The sequence below is a fragment of the Nicotiana sylvestris genome, chromosome 6, assembly GCF_000393655.2.
Source record: "Nicotiana sylvestris chromosome 6, ASM39365v2, whole genome shotgun sequence".
In the NCBI taxonomy this organism is placed as follows: Eukaryota; Viridiplantae; Streptophyta; class Magnoliopsida; order Solanales; family Solanaceae; genus Nicotiana; species Nicotiana sylvestris.
In genome coordinates this window covers 204,799,767-204,820,317 of record NC_091062.1, presented here as the reverse complement: position 1 = coordinate 204,820,317, position 20,551 = coordinate 204,799,767, and the positions used below count along the sequence as shown (strand labels likewise).

The 20,551-nt window shown below is 37.1% G+C and overlaps 1 protein-coding gene across 1 annotated transcript; it reads left to right on the top strand.

Moving 5' to 3' along the window:
* Positions 1-2,456: 2,456 nt before the first annotated feature.
* LOC138871955 (uncharacterized) lies at positions 2,457-3,395 on the top strand. The gene is made up of 2 exons (XM_070149883.1): positions 2,457-3,182; positions 3,231-3,395. Exons 1-2 carry the CDS (start codon positions 2,457-2,459, stop codon positions 3,393-3,395), a joined length of 891 nt encoding a protein of 296 aa, XP_070005984.1.
* The last annotated feature ends 17,156 nt before the right edge of the window (positions 3,396-20,551 follow it).

Genomic DNA, 20,551 nt, shown 5'->3' with positions numbered 1-20,551 from the left:
CTATTATATTTCATCTCCTTGACATAATTATTTTGTAATTTCAGGTCATACAGTCTGATGATCCATAATTTAGCGGGTGGAAGATTTCAATAAGATGAAGTGTTGCAGAAATTATTTGAAGACTTATTCGTTATGATTTGTTATATAATGACATTAGCCATTTTCTTGAAACAATATAAGTTTATTTTTTAAGTTACTATGATATTAATATTTTGGATCACTACTTCCTTTTGTTTGTTAAGATTTAATAAAATACATTATGTTTTTATGAATCAATATTAATATGTTTTATTATTTAGATCATATTTCAAAAGAGCGTGTAGCTATTATTAATGGTGGCTAAACTATTGTCATTAAAGTTGGTGACTTTTAGTGCCAATTTAACAGGATATACCGATTATAAAAATTGATGATAAAAAGACAAATTATGATGTTTCCATCGGGAATATTGCCGCCATTATAATTGTTGTTAAAGATGAGTTTTAGCGGCAATTTTATTGAAGGGAAAATGCATAAGTACCCCCTTGACTTAGACCCGGATTTTCAACTACACACTTTTTCTTTGTGGGAATCCTATTACCCCCTAAACTTATTTTAAATGAAATTATTTGCACCCTTAACACCGACAACCAAACTCTTGGCAAGTGGTGAGTTACACGCGTCCCCACATGTATTTTTAGTACTTTTTTTATTCTTTATTCTTTTTCTTATCCTTTTTCTCTTATTTCTTATTTCTTATTATTCTCATTTTTTTGGTTATTTCATTCTCTTTCTTTTTGTTTTGGTCACCGGTAGTATAAAATGGTGGTCATCGAAATTTCACAAACACAATTTTTTTCGGTGAATTTTTTTTTCGGCAACAAAATTTTACCCCGATCTAAGTGTGTTTTGTTTTTTATATATATAATTTTTTGAAAGTGTAATTTATGTATGGGAGAAAGAGCAAAGAAATAAAAACGAATATAAGATGAGAAAACTTTTTCCAGTTAAAATTTCAATACATCATTTTTTTTTCCGGTGTGGGAAGGTTTTCCGATGATGAATTCCCCCCCCCCCAAATCTGAGTGTATTTTGTTTTGCTTATGAATAGATCTTTTTGAGAGTTTAATTGTGTGTGGAAAAAAAATAAAAGAAAAATAGTTAGACAAAGTCGCCGATGAATGAATATCCGCCGGAATTAGAGAAGAAACGAAAAAAAAGTAAAAGAAAAAAGAATAAGAAAAAGGAAAAGAAAAAAAAAGGCAAGAAAAAATGGTAAAAAGGAATAAAAAATAATCTGAAAATCGTTTTTTCTTGCTTCCCACTTTCCTTTGGGAGCGTGAAATATTCACACTCTGCCAAGTCCAAAAATATTTTTGCTTTTCTTTAGAAGTGCTTTTGTAAATAAATAAAAACTCAGAAATCCAAAACATTTTCTTAAAAGTTTCCTCTTTCGAAAATTAAGAGGCAACATCCAAAATCCAAAAATATTTTGTTTCTTCTTTAGAAAAAGAGAAAAATAAATGAAAATTCAAACAAAAAATATTTTCTTTTTTACTTTTAAAATTCCCATAGTTCAAATCAAAAGCAAATGAATTTTTAGAAGTCTTTCTTTCAAAAACAAAACAAAAATCAAAATCGAAAAATCAAAAAAAAAATTCTTTCTTCTTTTAAAGCATTTCTTTCAAAAATTCCAACCAAAAAAAAGTTAGTTTATTTACTCCATTTTCGATCTTCCCGAATTACGCAAGATCTGATTCATGCGGCGTCATGATACGTAGGTAATCCTCATCGGATTCAATCATAGCCATAAAATTAATTGAGTGAAAAATAAACTAAAAAAAAGAAGGAAAAATTGAGTTAAAAATAAAGAAAAAGTGAAAAAAAGAGCGACATAAAATAAAAGAGTAAAAAAGTACGAAAAGAGAGTGCCAAAAAAATTAAAAAAGCGAAAAAAAAGAAAAAAAAGAGTGATTAAGAGGCAGAAATAAAAAGAAGGGTACATACTGAAAGGGTTAACTAAGGCCGGGATGAAACATGCAACCGTTCAAAGACATGGTAGAAACGTTTAACTGTTTAGGTGCATTGCATCCAAACGTGCGATTTCCTATCTGTTAAGCGTCTCAAAACTAACAAGGTTGTTGGGTGTGCAAACTAGCCAGGTTTTAGTAGTTAGCTTTGTTGGTAGTCTAGCCTCCCCTCCTTCACAAGATCCAAAGGCACAGATGGCCTCCGTAAGCAATCTACCAATCATCGGTCCTGAGGATAGCCCAACATCGACGATTCTGCAGCTAGAATCAGCAGCTGCTGAAGAGAATAAGATGTTGCGTCTCCGCATAATGGAAATGTGGGATGCCTGATCTAATGGTAGGGAACTGCCAAGTGCAATCCCCGGGTTCCCTGAGTTGATCCCCAGGTCAAGTGAGGTTACCAATGCCCTTGTGCCCAACCCGCTCATCCCATGCGGGCACCCTCCAATGCCGTTCAATGATACTGGCATGCCTTCTGTGGTTCGCCCCCAAGCGCCAGTTTCTTGGGCACCTCCAATATTGTTCTCTACAGCACCAGTCGACACCAGAATACAACTAACTTTACCACAGCCGTATGTTGTGCCTCCAATGTTCACCTTTCAGCGTCCACAGCTTCAATCAGAAATAACATATGTGACCCCGTACACTTTCATTCAACCTCCACAATATTATCTCTCGGGGGAGCAAGAAAAGATTGTTAAAAATCCCGAGCAAGAGGAAGTGGCTCGGAAGATGAAGAGCCTGGAACAAAGCCTGAAAAACATGGAAGGTCTGAGTGGTCAAAAGAGTGTCTCATACTCCGACCTCTGTATGTTTCCCCATATCCACTTGCCAGCTGGCTTCAAGATGCCAAAATTTGAAAAGTACAACGGGCATGGAGACCCGGTTGCTCATCTGAAACGATACTGTAACCAATTGAGGCGTGCTGGTGGAAAAGAGGAGCTGCTAATGGCCTATTTTGGGAAAAGCCTCACCGGAATCGCTTCTCAGTGGTATACGGATCAAAAAATTACCCATTGGCACGTGTGGGACAATATGGCACAAGATTTTGTTCGCCAGTTCCGGTATAATGTGGACATCGCTTCCGACAGAAACTCTTTGTCCAATTTGAAAAAGAAAATCACGGAAAGCTTCCGCGAATATGCTGTCAAATGGCGTGACCAAGCTGCCATGGTAAAGCATCCAATGGATGAAATTGAAATGGTCACGGTCTTTCTATAGGCCCAAGAGGCAGACTACTTCCAGAACATGATGGCTGCTATAGGAAAGCCGTTTGCTGAGGCTATTAAAATTGGGGAGATGGAAAAAAATGGGCTAAAAACGGGTCGAATCTTGAGTCATGTTTCTTTTAAAGCCACATCACCTGATGTTGAAAATGGTTCATAGGATTTGATAAATGGAAATGGGAGAGAAGAAGGAGCCATGGTGGTTTCGAGCTCGAGGGGGACCCGTAGGTCATCCAGCCCATCATATATATGCTTCCTGAGGTCCTTCAACATTATTATCCTTTTCAAGATGCTGCGTATGCCGTGGCACTGCCTCCCTATGCGGTGATGAGCGCGCAATCTTACACGCAGCCACAACCTTATACACAAAATCGAGCTCTACCTCCCAGAAATGCCCATCCTTACCAAGCTCCATATAATCCTCAACCAAATTATCTCCAATACAATCCTAGCCCAAGAGAGCCTTTCAGAAAGAATCAGTTCACCCCTATTGGTGAATCGTATTCAAGCTTGTTCCAAAAGCTAATCAGGCTAGATCTATTGCAGCCAGTGGCCCGAACAGGCCAAACCCCGAGTCCCTCCTTGCACCGAGCTGACACTAGATGTGAATACCACTCTGGAACAGTAGGACATAGTACAGAGGACTGTTGGACCCTCAAAAGGGCTGTTGAAGATTTGATTGAAGCTGAAAGAATTGTTTTTCGGGATGAAGAAGCTCCTGATGTGATGAAAAATCTGTTGCCTGCCCACAACATTGGGCCAATGGCCAGAATGATTTGTGAAGCTGAGGAATTTGATCCGGCACTGAAAGTCGTTGCAACCATTGCCGAGACAGAAGAAAAGCCAAAAATGGTCGCCAAGCATGAAAGTTCTCCATTAGACGGGGGTCTTAGTAGCCAGTCTTGCTATCCTTTTTGCGTTCGGATTATCTCAGGGTGTGATCCGGATGTTTTACTTTATTGTCTTACTTTCTGATGTAAACCCTTCTATCTTCAAAAAACAGAAAAAAAAAAGATCAAAAAAAATAAAAAATAAAAAATGAAATGAAATTAATATTTCATTGTCCAAGAATGTCTCTTTTCTTAATCTTGTAATTTTTCTTTCTTTTTCTCTTTTTAGTTCTGTTAAATGCATATTTCAATAACATGATATGCTTGCGGACTTCATGCCCAAATCCTGAAAGTTGTCAGAGCTCGAAATAATGAATCAAGTATTAGATCGCAATGAAGATAAAGTTTAAGGAAATAAAACAAAGAGTTGGAATATCTGAAGGAAAATTGGTTCCAGATTAGAAAGGCCCATACATTACAACAAAAGTACTGCCAAAAGAATGCGTTGTACTTGAGACACATCAAAGGAAATGTTCTTGAAACAACTATCAATGCAAATGCAGTCAAAAGGTGCTCTGTTTGATCCTCCATATAGTATTAATATTCTCCGGTTGGGATGACGAAGGCTTTTATTCTCGCTACCCAAACACTATTAACCCTTTTGTAAACCATTTGAGCCGGTTACTCTTGTTTGATTACCCTCTTTGGAACTTAAAAGTGTTATTGAATTTTTTTTTGAAAAGAAATGAAAAAAGAGAAAACAAATATATACAAAAAAAGAGAGGAAGAAAAGACAAAGAAAATGAAAAAATGAAAAAGAGAAAAAAAGAAAGGAAAAAGAAAGAGAAAACAAAACAAAATAATCCAAATCACACCAAAACAAAAATCCAAATTCCCCCAAAAGTGAAACTAGGGCAGATGTTATAATGGTGTGGCGGCGATCCCGCCTGAATGGTTCCAAAGTTGTAATTCGATCCAAATCATTTTTACCCAAATCCTTTCAAGTCCTTTCGATCAATCGGTGAGAATGTTCAAGGATTAGAGAATACGGCTACTTGGATCCGATGCAATAAAAATGAGAGAAATAAAATGAGAGAGTTTTATTGGTAAAAATCCACACGGGCACCATGAGGCGATTGTAGGCAGAGAAATGAAAAACGAGAGAGTCTTGTTAGTGAAAACTCGTAAAAAGCACTATAAGGTGAGAAGAGAAATGAGAGAGGTCAGCTCGTGAAAACCCGCAAAGGGCGCCCTTGATCAAAAAGAGGATCCTCATAGCCATCGGCACCAACAGAGTCCTGGCAAGGTTTCTCGATTTTGAGGCAAAAATTGTGATGAATTTATGAAAGTCGAACGATTTACACAGATAAGACATCCAGTCCAAAAGGCATGTCATGTTCACTGAAGTCCGCATGTACTCTAGATAAGTCCTTCTTTCTTTTCCCCGAAAGGGACACTTCTTATTTTAAACTCATTCTCCATTCCATTGTTTGTTTTCTTTGAATTCCTTTCGGTCTAACACTGTTCCGAAACTAAGACAAAGAAAGGATGGCAAGACTGATTTACAGGGTTCTCATTTGGCACGAGCTAATGTGCAGAAAGGCACCCAGCCTCATCACGGGCATCAAGTCGACCCCGACTATCCATGACGGCCGATGCTTCGAAATCAAAACTCTTGGAAAGAGAAAATCAAATGGAGCGCCTATAAAGGCAAATGAAGTTGAAAAGGTTGAGTCCCACGTGGTTAAACGTCTCAGCAAAGAGTTGAAAAAAGAAGAAGCCAAGGTACCCCAAATGCTCTGAATTTGAAGTTGGGAGAAAGAAGCCAGAAAAGAAAGGCCTGCGAAGGCGAAATAAAGTTGGAAAAGGTTAAGTCCCACGCGACTAGCCGTTGCAGCAAAGTTTGAGGAGCCGAAAGTTCCCCAATGCTCCGAAGAAAAGAAAAGAACAAAAAAAATGAATGATGAAAAAAAAAGAATACAAAAAAAGAAGAAGAAAAAAAGAGAAATCAGAAGGGAAAGGCCTGTGAGGGCAAGATAAAGTCGAAAAGGTTGAGTTCCACCAACCAATCATCATGACAAAATCTGGAAAAGCAAGAGTTTTTCCAGAGTCAGAAAGGCAATCGGTATTCAGGAAGCAACCAGTTGCAGTTTAAAGGGCCGAGATCAAGTGATCAAAACAATCAAGGCCACAAAACCAACCACTGTTTCAAACTAACAATTGTTCTTTGTTTAAAAACATGAAATAAGTGCAATACAAAGCAACCTTGCAAGAAGCAGGTGCAACCGAAGAGAAATTACGCAAGGGCTAAAAACAGCTTTGTAGCAATAATCAATCCAAAAGGGAAGTCCCCTCTAAATTCTTTCCCGCATTTACTCATTCCATGAAATAAAGGAAGAAACAAAAAAATAAAGAAAAGAGATAAGAAGAAAACTCAAAAAAATAGTAGCCTAGGATCCCCAATCTCTATTTTTGATTTTCAAACATAGGGTCTCCACTCCCTAGTTGATTTTATTTTAAACATAGGGTCTCCACTCTCTAGTCGCTTTTTCGACATAGGGTATCCACTCCCTAGTTAAGATCATTTTAGACATAGGGTCTCCACTCCCTAGTCGCCTTTTGCCAACATAGGGTGTCCACTCCCTAGTTGAGATTATTTTAGACATAGGATCTCCGCTCCCTAGTCGCCCTTTTGCCAACATAGGTCTCCACTCCCTATTTGAGATTTTAGACAAAGAGTCTCCGCTCCCTAGTCGCCTTTTGACAACATAGGGTCTCCACTCCCTAGTTGAGATTTTAGACATAGGGTCTCCACTCCCTAGTCGCCTTTTGCCAACATAGAGTCTCCACTCCCTAGTTGAGATTATTTTAGACATAGGGTCTCCACTCTCTAGTCGCCTTTTGCCAACATAGGGTCTCCACTCCCTAGTTGAGTTTATTTTAGACATAGGGTCTCCACTCCCTAGTCGCCTTTTGCCAACATAGGGTCTCCACTCCCTAGTTGAATTTATTTTTAGACATATGGTCTCCACTCCCTAGTCGCCTTTTGCCAACATAGGGTCTCCACTCCCTAGTTGAGATTATTTTAGATATAGGGTCTCCACTCTCTAGTCGCCTTTTGTCAACATAGGGTCTCCACTCCCTAGTTGAGATTATTTTTGACATAGGGTCTCCACTCCCTAGTCGCCTTTTACCAACATAGGGTCTCCATTCCCTAGTTGAGATTATTTTAGACATAAGGTCTCCACTCCCTACTCGCCTTTCCAACTTAGGGTCTCCACTCCCTAGTTGAGTTTATTTTTAGACATAGGGTCTCCACTCTCTAGTCGCCTAGTTGACTTTTAGTATAGATATAGGGCTCGACTCCCCAATCCTTTTTTCTCAAGGATACACAATCCTGCTTTTTTTTTTTGCTTTCAATAAAGAAGTAGTTTAGAATTTTGTTACAATAACTCATGAAATTTTCCTAGTGAAAACTGGGGCAGAAAAATTTCGTTCGTTTATTTGTTTTGATGTCAGAGCAGGTTTTACCTCGAGGCGCAGGGTTCAAGATGACCAAAAGAATGAGTTTCAATCCAGAATAAAGAAAAAGAAAAAAAGAAAAAAAAGGGAACTCAAAGTGCAGAAGTGGAGAAAGATGTGGACTACTCAAGATATGATTGAAGTCACAAGCTTTGCATGTCCCGCCTTGATCCGAAAAGCTGAAGAAGAAGGAACCAGTATCTGCAGCTAACAAGTATCAAGATTCACATCAGAGTTTGTAGGAAGAACCATCCAAGACTCAAGATCGAGCTTTAGAAAGTTTATAGATAGGAATCTTGTAACTCGTAGTTGATAGGCTTAGCTAGTTTAGCTTTTCATCTTTCATTTTGGTGTAATAAGGAGCTCAACAAGCAGAAACAGCAGCAACAACAGTGAAATCACAGTTTTCCGGTAATCTCAGCTATCAAAACTTCCAGAACTACACCGACCTGATTCCTTTATAGCCAAGGATATGTAAGCAACCTCCGAAGTAAGGTTCAGTCAAACATTTCCAAAATGCTTCCAAATGGAGTTTCAAACGGGCAAAAATTGCTCGTAATTGCTCACTTTATCTTTGCTCGAAAATTCTTCTTGTTTCCGAGCAAAGAGGGGCAGCTGTGAGCACCTAATTTTTGCCCTACATGAAAATAACTCCTAAAAATAAACCAAAAATAATTTTTAAGGGATTTTACAAGTTTTTCTTTATTTAGTTGCATTTCATGCATTTTTAATATTTTTTAAAATCATAAAAAATTGTCATGTTTTAATTTCATGCAATCTTAGGTTCAATTTGCATGTAGGAATTAATTTTATTAAGCAAAAAATCATAAAAATGGTCATTTTTTTACATATTTAGATTTTAGTCTTTAAAATTAGCATGTTTTCTTTGGTTTTAAGTTAATTAGTTGTTTTAATGTTAAAAATAAATAAATTTTTTTAATTTCTACAATAATAGATTGATTTAGGATTTTAATTGATTAAAAAAAAGGAAAATAGGAAGAACATATTTTTGGTCTTGTTTCTTTTAAAATTAGGCCAATTCCTAAAGGCCCAAATTAATTTTAAACCCCAACCCAATTTCAATACCACTACCCAAATACCCATTACCCTTTACTAAAACCCTACCCCCTACATATAAAAACACATTAGAGCTAAGAGAAAAAACACACATCAGACCCCCCTCGTCCTTTCCTAAATGAACAACGGTGCCCCATCCCTAATCCATTCGAATGATATCTTCTCCAAACAGATATCCACAACCCAATGCCCCCTTTTGATTTTCCATCTCTAACTAGCAGCCATATAGAGCCAAAGAAAAAAAATTAATTAAACAAGAGCTCTCATCTTCTCCATAGGCACAAGAATGACAAAAACAAAGGGATTTGGAGATATAAACGGAAAACAAAGTGCAAATAAGAACACACACACAGATAGAGTAGAACAAACGGACGATGAGAGAGACCTAACCCCTAAGAGAATAGTTGTTGCTCTTCTGCTGAAGAATAAAAAACCAAAAACAGAAAATAAACCCCCAAAAAAGGATGCAAAGTTATTATTAATTTCTAGCTTTTGTTTCAAACCTTGTGGATTTAAGAAAAAGAAGTTGTCTGTGTATGAAGAAACCATTGTCTCTGCTGGTTCGCTGTGGCTGAGCTTCGTTCTTCGGGTTCGAGACTTTTATTTGGTCATTTTTCTCCCGTTTTATCATTTAGGTATGTACATATCTACCTATCCGTATTTACTTGAATTTATAAATGAAATTTGGTTAGTTTGTTTTGAGTTTTTATTCATCTACCTAAATTCTGACTGTGATGATTTGTAATGAACATGAATATGTCTGGAAGGAACTGATTATAATGTTAAAAACATGATGTAATATTAAGTAATGACAAAAAAAGTAATTGTGAATAGTGGTTATAGCTTGAAACTAACTGTTTAGATCTTAATGACCTTCTGCCGTATTGATTGGTGGCGAGACATCCCAATAATTTCTAAGACTATTTTAGAATCTTGGAAGACCTCCATATTTTGGGGCCTCGCTGGAAGCCCATTCTGTTCATTGGATTTGGTAAATTCTGGTACAAACTCGTGGAGCAAACTAATTAGTAGATTCTTTATTTTATTCTTAATCAACACAATGTCAATAATAAAGAGTGGTTTCGAGGGTCTTGTGCCCAGATTTTTGGACCGCCATTTGAATTTTCATATTCATTTAAGATATCTCATACTTCACAACCAGTTTTAATCATTCTTCCATATAAAAATCATATAATGCATTAGGTGCACCCATAATCTAGCATCGTGATCATGTACACGTTTGCATGACATAATTACAATTTTTCTAAATAAATCGAGGTGTGCCATACAAATAAGAATCTATAAGCTATGGCCCTCACTTTAATATTAACTTAGTATTAAACGATCTTAAACACTCGTAGTTTGCTTTAGGATCGACTTAGACTATTATTGTGATTATGTATACGTTCGTGTAACATAATTGCGAAATTAATTCTAAAAAGAGACTCGAAGGATGCGTTCGCGCAAATTCAACCAAACTTTCTTAATAATTAACAAAGCATTATAAATTGTGGACACGTTCGCGTGACATAATTTTTGACGCGCCAAAGGAAATGAGTATACGTACGCGTAACTCGATTCTTTAATTACGGTTAATTCAAGTGACTAAAAGCGGTAAAAAGATAAATGCACATAGGTCCTAAATAAGTAATTAGACAATTTAAGCCAAGTAGTAATCACTAAGCGATCGTGCTAGAACCACGGAACCCGGGAATGCCTAACACCTTCTCCCGGGTTAACAAAATTCCTTATCTAGAATTTCTGGTTCGCAAACTTTTAAAATAAAATAAAAACTTCCTCGATTTGGGATTTAAAATAAACTGGTGACTTTGGACACCAAATAAATTATTCCAAGCAGCAACTCTAAAAATTAAATAAATAATCCCATTTCGAATAATATCACTTAAATTGAAAAAACTACCTTATCCCCTCTCGGGCAGTAAAAAGGAGGTGTGACAGCTCTGGCGACTCTGCTGGGGATAAGAACCCAGAACTTCTGGTTCAGGGTTCAAGAATTCGAGCTTGTTAATGCGATTTTTATTTGTCTTTATTGTTGATATTACTGTATTTTGTGGACTTAATGTGCTAATTGTCAATTACCGCTTTGATATTACTTGAACTGTATTTAAAGGTTTTCTTACGCCACCCCTCTGAGTCTTCTGAAAATGGTGCACACGTCCGCGTGGACCGCTTTTTCTGTAGAAATTATACCAAATAGATTAAGGTTGGGCCAGCAACAAGGCCGGGTAGACTTTAGTGCTCCCGGTACGTTGCCCCCTCTTCGGCCCCAATTGTCCGCTCGGGTAACCAAAGTCTAGAACACAAACCTCATGTTTTAAACCTAGAATAACGCAACGTCATGCCGGATTCCTAGTAGGAATGATTATTTACATCACGTGCATTTGACCTTGGGGACTCAACACAGGGGTTTTGTCCGTCTAGGACAGGTGTACCCAAAATAAAGACCATCCTGATGCATCTTACGTGCTACTTATGCATCTGTTTGTTTCGGCTTGCATGTTGACCGGCTTCTAAAATAGGGAAAGAAAATAAAAATAATAATAATAAAAAAAAGGAAATCAAAAAAAAAGTGAGAGGTAGGTATTTAGAAAATTTGGAAACTTTGCTGAAATTCTGAAAAAAGAAAAGTCATTTCAAAATGAGCCAAAATTTCAAGTGCAATGTTTTCCCTGTTCCTTCAAAACTGACCGATCTATGCGGGTTTGATTCTTACCGAATATGAGATATGTAGGCAAACCTCATCGATTCCGACCCCAATTTTCAAAAAAGAAAAATCCAAAAATATTTTCTTTTAGTCCCTTCTTTAGAAATCTTTTCTTAGAAAATTAAAAAAAAGGTTTTTAAACTCAAAAATAGTTTCCTTCTTTCTGAAGTCTTTCAGATGGAAAAAGAAATAAAAAAAATCAAAAAGAATAAATATCCGAAATACGGGTTTCCTTTATTTTGAAGTATTTTTTCAAAAATTAAAAAAAACCAAAAAAGGGGGAAATATTCTTTTCTTTCTTTAAAAGTATTACTTTCGTAAATGTCAATAAAAAAATTTAAATTGAAGTCCAAAAATATTTTTGCTTTTCTTTAGAAGTGCTTCCATAAATAAATAAAAATTAAGAAATCCAAAATATTTTCTTAAAAGTTCCCTCTTTCGAAAATTAAGAGGCAACATCCAAAATCCAAAAATATTTTGTTGCTTCAATAGAAAAAGAGAAAACAAATGAAAATTCAAACAAATAATATTTTATTTTTTAATTATAAAATTCCCAAAGTCCAAATCAAAAGCAAATGATTTTTAGAAGTCTTTTTTTCAAAAACAAAACAAAAATCAAAATAAAAATATTTCTTTTCTTCTTTTAAAGCATTTCTTTCAAAAATTCCAACCAAAAAAAGTTAGTTTATTTACTCAATTTTCGATCTTCCCGAACTACACAAGATCTGATTCATGCGGCGTCACGATACTTAGGTAGTTCTCATCGGATTCGATCATAGTCATAAAATTAACTGAATGAAAAATAAACTGAAAAAAAGAAGGAAAAATTGAGTGAAAAAGAAAGAAAAAGTGAAAAAAGAGCGACATAAAATAAAAGAGTAAAAAAGTAAGAAAAGAGTGCCAAAAAAATAAAAGAGCGAAAAAAAGAGTGATTAAGAGAGACAGAAATAAAAAAAGGGGTACATACTAAAGGGGTTAACTAAGGCCGGGATGAAACATGCAACCGTTCAAAGACATGGTCGAAACGTTTAATTGTTTAGGTGCATTGCATCCAAACGTGCGATTTCCTATCTGTTAAGCGTCTCAAAACTAACAAGGTTGTTGGGTGTGCAAACTAGCCAAGTTTTGGTGGTAGTCTAGCCTCCCCTCCTTCACAAGATCCAAAGGCACAGATGGCCTCCGCAAACAATCTACCAATCATCGGTCCTGAGGATAGCCCGACATCGGCTATTCTGCAGCTAGAATCAGCAACTGCTGAAGAGAATAAGATGTTGCATCTCCGCATAATGGAAATGTGGGACGCCTGGTCTAATGGTAGGGAACTGCCAAGTGCAATCCCCGGGTTCCCTAAATCACCAGGTCAAGTGAGGTTACCAATGCTCCTGTGCCCAACCCGCTCATCCCATGCTGGCACCCTCCAATACCATTCAATGATCCTGACATGCCTTCTGTGGTTCGCCCCCAGGCGCCAGTTTCTTGGGCACCTCCAATATTGTTCTCTACAACACCAGTCGATACCAAAACACAACTAGCTTTACCACGGCCGTATGTTGTGCCTCCGATGTTCACCTTTCAGCGTCCACAACTTCAATCAGAAATAACATATGTGACCCCGTACTCTTTCATTCAACCTCCACAATATGATCTCTCGGGGGAACAAGAAAAAATTGTTAAAAATCCTGAGCAAGAGGAAGTGGCTCGGAAGATGAAGAGCCTGAAACAAATCCTGAAAAACATGGAAGGTCTGAGTGGTCAAAAGAGTGTCTCATACTCCGACCACTGTATGTTTCCCCATATTCACTTGCCAGCTGGCTTCAAGATGCCAATATTTGAAAAGTACAACGGGCACGGAGACTTGGTTGCTCATCTGAAACGATACTGTAACCAATTGAGGCGTGCTGGTGGAAAAGAGGAGCTCCTAATGGCCTATTTTGGGGAAAGCTTCACTGGAATCGCTTCTGAGTGGTATACGGATCAAGAAATTACCCATTGGCACGTGTCGGATGATATGGCTCGAGATTTTGTTTGTCAGTTCCAATATAATGTGGACATCGCTCCCGACAGAAACTCTTTGTCCAATTTGAAAAAGAAAATCACGGAAAGCTTCCCCGAATATGCTGTCAAATGGCGTGAGCAAGCTACCAGGGTAAAGCCTCCAATGGATGAAATTGAAATGGTCACGGTCTTTCTACAGGCCTAAGAGGTGGACTACTTCCAGAATATGATGTCCGCTATAGGAAAGCTGTTTGCTGAGGCTATCAAAATTGGGGAGATGGTAAAAAATGGGCTAAAACAGGTCGAATCTTGAGTCATGTTGCTTTTAAGGCCACATCGCCAGATGTTGAAAATGGTTCAGAGGATTTGATAAATGGAAACGAGAGAGAAGAAGGAGCCATGATGGTTTCGAGCTCGAGGGGGATCCGCAGGTCATCCATTCGATCATATATGCTTCCTGAGGTCCCTCAACATTATTATACTCTTCAAGATGCTTCGTATGCTAGGGAACCGCCTCCCTATCCGGTGATGAGCGTGCAATCTTATACGCAACCACATCATTATACACAAAATCGAGCTCCACCTCACAGAAAGGCCCATCCTTACTAAGCTCCATATAATCCTCAACGAAATGATCCCTAATTCAATCTTCGCCCAAGAGAGCCTTTCAGAAAGAATCAGTTCATCCCTATTGGTGAATCGTATTCAACCTATTTGCAAAAGCTAATCAGGCTAGATCTATTGCAGCCAGTGGCCCCGAACCGGCCAAACCCCGAGTCCCCCTCGCACCGAGCTGACACTATATGTGAATACCACTGGAGCAATAGGACACAATACGTAGGACTGTTGGACCCTCAAAAGGGCAGTTGAAGATTTGATTGAAGCTGAAAGAATCATTTTTCGGGATGAAGAAGCTCCTGATGTGATGAACAATCTGTTGCCTGCCCACAATATGGGCCAATGGTCGGAATGATTTGTGAAGCTGAGGAATGTGATCCGGCACTAAAAGCCGTTGCAGCCATTGCCGATATAGAAAAAAAGCCAAAAATGATCGCCAAGCATAAAAGTTTCCCATCAGACGGGAGTCTTAGTAGCCAGTCTTGCTATCCTTTCTGCGTTCGGATTATCTCAGGGTGTGATTCAGATGTTTTACCTTATTGTCTTACTTTCTAATGTAAACTCTTCTATCTTCAAAAAATTGAAAAAAAATCAAAAAATAAAAAAAAATAAAAAAAATCAAAAATCAAATGAAACTAATATTTCATTGTCCAAGAATGTCTCTTTTCTTAATCTTGTCATTTTTCTTTTTTATTCTCTTTTTAGTTCTGTTAAATGCAGATTTCAATAACATGACATGCTTGCGGACTTCATGCCCAGATTCTAAAAGCTGTCAGACCTCGAAATAATGAATCAAGTATTAGATCGCAATGAAGATAAAGTTTAAGGAAATAAAACAAAGAGTTGGAATATCTGAAGGAAAATTGGTTCTAAATTGGAAAAGCCCGTACATTACAACAAAAGTACTGCCAAAAGAATGCGTTGTACTTGAGAGACGTCAAAGGAAATGTCCCCGAAACAACTGTCAATGCAAATGCAGTCAAAAGATGCTCTGTTTGATCTTCCATATAGTATTAATATTCTCCGGTTGGGATGACGAAGGCATTTGAGCTGGTTACTCTTCTTTGATTTTCCTCTTTGGAACTTAAAAGTGTTATTGAATTTTTTTTGAAAAGAAATGAAAAAAAAATGAAAAAGAGAAAAAATATATATACAAAAAAGAGAGGAAGAAAAGACAAAGAAAATGGAAAAAAGTGAAAAAGAGAAAAAAAGAAAGAGAAAACAAAACAAAACAGAAAAACAAAAGAAAATCGAAAACAAAGTTCCCTGAACTACGTTCAACTTGATTCCGAAAGGATACGTAGGCAGCCTCTCTCTGGGGTTCAGTCACACCAAAACAAAAATCCAAATTCCCCCAAAAATGAAACTAGGGCAGATGTTGTAATGGTCCGGCGATGATCCCGCCTGAATGGTTTCAAAGTTGTAATTTGATCCAATTCATTTTTATCCAAATCCTTTCAAGTCCTTCCGATCAATCGGTGAGAATGTTCAAGGATCAGAGAATACGACTACTTGGATCCGATGCAATAAAAATGAGAGAAATAAAATGAAAGAGTCTTATTTGTGAAAACCCACACGAGCACCATGAGGTGATGGTAAGCAGAGAAATGAAAAACAAGAGAGTCTTGTTAGAGAAAACTCGTAAAAAGCACTATAAGGCGAGAAGAGAAATGAGAGAGGTTAGCTCGTGAAAACCCGCAAAGGGCGCCCCTGATCGAAAAGAGGATCCTCACAGCCATCGGCACCGACAGAGTCCTGGCAAGGTTTCTCGATTTTGAGGCAAAAATTGTGATGAATTTCTGAGAGTCGGACGGTTAACACAGATCGGGCATCCAGTCCAAAAGGCATGTCATGTTCATTGAAGTCCGCATGTACTCCAGATAAGTCCTTCTTTCTTTTCCCAGAAAGGGACACTTCTTGTTTTAAACTCATTCTCCATTCCATTGTTTGTTTTCTTTGGATCCCTTTCGGTCTAACACTGTTCCGTAACTAAGACTAAGAAAGGATGGCAAGACTGATTTACAGGGTTCTTATTTGGCGTGAGCTAATGTGCAGAAAGGCACCCAACCTCATCATGGGCATCAAGTCAACCCCGACTAGCCATGGCGGTCGATGCTTCAAAATCAAAACTCTTGGAAAGAGAAAATCAAATGGAGTGCCTATAAAGGCAAATGAAGTTGAAAAGGTTGAGTCCCATGTGGTTAAATATCTCGGGAAAGAGTTGAAAAAAGAAGAAGCCAAGGTACCCCAAATGCTCTGAATTTGAAGTTGGGAGAAAGAAGCCAGAAAAGAAAGGCCAGCGAAGGTGAAATAAAGTTGGAAAAGGTTAAGTCCTACGCGACTAGCCGTTGCAGCAAAGTTTGAGGAGCTGAAATTTCCCCAATGCTCCGAAGAAAAATAAAGAACAAAAAAAAATGAATGATGAAAAAAAAGGAATACAAAAAAAAAAAGAAAAAAGAGAAATCAGAAGGGAAAGGCCTGCGAGGGCAAGATAAAGTCGAAAAGGTTGAGTTCCACCAACCAATCATCATGACAAAATCTAGAAAAGCCAGAGTTTTTCCAGAGTCAGAAAGGCAATCAGTATTCAGGAAGCAACCAGTTGCAGTTGAAAGGGCCGAAATCAAGTGATAAAAACAATCAAGGCCACAAAATCAGCCACTGTTTCAAACTAACAATTGTTTTTTGTTTAAAAACATGAAACAGATGCAATCCAAAGCAACCTTGCAAGAAGCAGGTTCAACCGAAGAGAAACTACGCAAGGGCTAAAAACAACTTTGTAGCAATAATCAATCCAAAAGGGAAGTCCCCTCCAAATTCTTTCCCGCATTTACTCATTCCATGAAATAAAGGAAGAAACAAAAAAAATAAAGAAAAGATATAAGAAGAAAACTCAAAAAAATGGTAGCCGAGGATCCCCAATCTCTATTTTTGCTTTTCAAACATAGGGTCTCCACTCCCTAGTTGAGATCATTTTAGACATAGGGTCTTCACTCCCTAGTCGCCTTTTGCCAACATAGGGTCTCCATTCCCTAGTTGAGATTATTTTAGACATAGAGTCTCCGCTCCCTAGTCGCCCTTTTGCCAATATAGGGTCTTCACTCCCTAGTTGAGATTTTAGACATAGAGTCTCCGCTCCCTAGTTGTCTTTTGCCAACATAGGGTCTCCACTCCCTAGTTCAGATTTTAGACATAGGGTCTCCACTCCCTAGTCGCCTTTTGCCAACATAGAGTATATGGTCTCCACTCCCTAGTTGAGTTTATTTTAGACATAGGGTCTCCACTCCCTAGTCGCCTTTTGCCAACATAGGGTCTCCACTCCCTAGTTGAGTTTATTTTTAGACATATGGTCTCCACTCCCTAGTCGCCTTTTGCCAACATAGGGTCTCCACTCACTAATTGAGATTATTTTAGACATAGGGTCTCCACTCTCTAGTCGCCTTTGTCAATATAGGGTCTCCACTCTCTAGTTGAGATTATTTTTGACATAGGGTCTCCACTCCCTAGTTGAGTTTATTTTTAGACATAAGGTCTCCACTCTCTAGTCGCCTAGTTGACTTTTAGTATAGATATAGGGCTCCACTCCCCAATCCTTTTTTCTCAAGGATACACAATCCTGCTTTTTTTTTGCTTTCAATAAAGAAGTAGTTTTGAATTTTGTTACAATAACTCATGAAATTTTCCTAGTGAAAACTAGGGCAGAAAAAGTTTGTTCGTTTATTTGTTTTGATGTCAGAGCAGGTTTCACCTCGAGGCGCAGGGTTCGATATGACCAAAATAATGAGTCTCAATCCAGAATAAAGAAAAAGAAGTAAAAAGTGAACTCAAAGTGCAGAAGCGGAGAAAGATGCGGACTACTCAAGATATGATTGAAGTCACAAACTTTGCATGTCCCGCCTTGATTCGAAAAGCTGAAGAAGAAGGAACCAGTATCTACAGCTAACAAGCATCAAGATTCAAATCAGAGTCTGTAGGAAGAACCATCCAAGACTCAATATCTAGCTTTATAAGGTTTATAGATAGGAATCTTGTAACTCGTAGTTGATAGACTTAACTAGTTTAGCTTTTCATCTTTCATTTTGGTGTAATAAGGAGCTCAGCATGCAGAAAAAACAGCAACAACAGTAAAATCGCAGTTTTCCGGTAGTCCCAACTACCAAAACTTCCAGAACTACACCAACCTGATTCCTTTATAACCAAGGATATGTAGGCAACCTCCGAAGTAAGGTTCGTTCAAACTTTTCCAAAATGCTTCCAAATGGAGTTTCAAACGGGCAAAAATTGCTCGTAATTGCTCACTTTATCTTTGTCCGAAAATTCTTCATGTTTCCGAGCAAAGAGGGGCAGCTGTGAGCACCTAATTTTTGCCCTACATGAAAATAACTCCTAAAAATAAACCAAAAATAATTTTAAGGGATTTTACAAGTTTTTCTTTATTTAGTTGCATTTCATGCATTTTAAATATTTTTTAAAATCATAGAAAAAATCATAAAAAATTGTCATGTTTTAATTACATACAATCTTAGGTTCAATTTGCAAAAATAACTTTTAACGGATTTTAGAAATTTTTCTTTATTTAGTTGCATTTCATTCATTTTTAATATTTTTTAAAATCATAGAATCATAAAAAATTGTCATGTTTTAAGTTCATGCAATCTTAGGTTCAATTTGCATGTATAAAATAATTTTATTAAGCAAAGAATCATAAAAATGGTCATTTTTTAACATATTTAGATTTTAGTCTTTAAAATTAGCATTTTTTCTTTGGTTTTAAGTTAATTAGTCGTTTTAATGTTAAAAATAAATAATTTTTTTTAATTTCTACAAAAATAGATTGATTTAGGATTTTAATTGATTAAAAAAAAGGAAAATAGGAAGAACATATTTTTGGTCTTGTTTCTTTTAAAATTAGGCCAATTCCTAAATGCCCAAATTAATTTTAAACCCCAAACCAAATCCAATACCACTACCCAAATACCCATTACCCTTTACTAAAACCCTACCCCTACACATAAAAACACATTAGAGCTAAGAGAAAAAACACACATTAGACCCCCCTCGTCCTTTCCTAAATGAACAAAGGTGCCCCATCCCTAATCCATTCGAATGATATCTTCTCCAAACAGATAGCCACAACCCAACGCCCCCTTTTGATTTTCTATCTCTAACGAGCAGCCACACAAAGCCAAAGAAAAAAAATTAATTAAACAAGAGCTCTCATCTTCTCCATAGGCACACGGACGACAAAAACTTAGGGATTTGGAGATAGAAACAGAAAATAGAGCGGAAATAAGAACACACACACACACAGATAAAGTAGAACAAACGGACGATGAGAGAGACCAAACCCCTAAGAGAATAGTTGTTGCTCTTCTGCTGAAGAATAAAAAACGAAAAATAGAAAATAAACCCCCAAAAAAGGATGCAAAGTTATTATTAATTTCTAACTTTTGTTTCAAACCTTCTGGATTTAGGAAAAAGAAGTTGTTTGTGTATGAAGAAACCATTGTCTCTGCTGGTTCGTTGTGGCTGAGCTTCGTTCTTCGGGTTCGAGACTTTTATTTGGTCATTTTTCTCCCGTTTTATCCTTTAGGTATGTACATATCCACCTATCCGTATTTACTTGAATTTATAAATGAAATTTGGTTAGTTTGTTTTGAGTTTTTATTCATCTACCTAAATTCTGACTGTGATGATTTGTAATGAACATGAATATGTCTGGAAGGAACTGATTATAATGTTAAAAATATGATGTAATATTAAGTAATGACAAAAAAAAAGTAATTGTGAATAGTGGTTATAGCTTGAAACTAACTGTTTAGATCTTAATGACCTTCTGCCGTATTGATTTATGCGAGACATCCCAATAATTTCTAAGACTATTTTAGAATCTTGGAAGACCTCCATATTTTGGGGCCTCGCTGGAATCCCATTTTGTTCGTTGGATTTGGTAAATTCTGGTACAAACTCGTGGAGAAAACTAATTAGTAGATTCTTTATTTTATTCTTAATCAACACAATGTCAATAATAAAGAGTGGTTTCGAGGGTCTTGTACCCAGATTTTTGGACCGCCATTTGAATTTTCATATTCATTTAAGATATCTCATACTTCACAACCAGTTTTAATCATTCTTCCGTATAAAAATCGTATAATGCATTAGGTGCACCCATAATCTAGCATCGTGATCATGTACATGTTCGCGTGACATAATTACGATTTTTCTAAATAAATCGAGGTGTGCCATACAAATAAGAATCCATAAGCTATGGCCCTTACTTTAATATTAACTTAGTATTAAATGATCTTAAACACTCGTAGTTTGCTTTAAGATCGACTTAGACTATTATTGTGATTATGTATACGTTCGTGTAATATAATTGCGAATTTAATTCTAAAAAGATACTCGAAGGATGCGTTCGCGCAAATTCAACCAAACTTTCTTAATAATTAACAAAGCATTATTAATTGTGGACACGTTCGCGTGACATGATTTTTGACGCACCAAAGGAAATGAGTATACGTACGTGTAACTCGATTCTTTAATTACGAT

Bases quoted from the DNA above. Each gene is read 5' to 3' on its own strand.
- LOC138871955 (XM_070149883.1), top strand. From the start codon at position 2,457: ATGCCGTTCAATGATACTGGCATGCCTTCTGTGGTTCGCCCCCAAGCG. The intron at 3,183-3,230 runs GTAAAGCATCCA...GTCTTTCTATAG, and splicing joins GGCGTGACCAAGCTGCCATG to GCCCAAGAGGCAGACTACTT.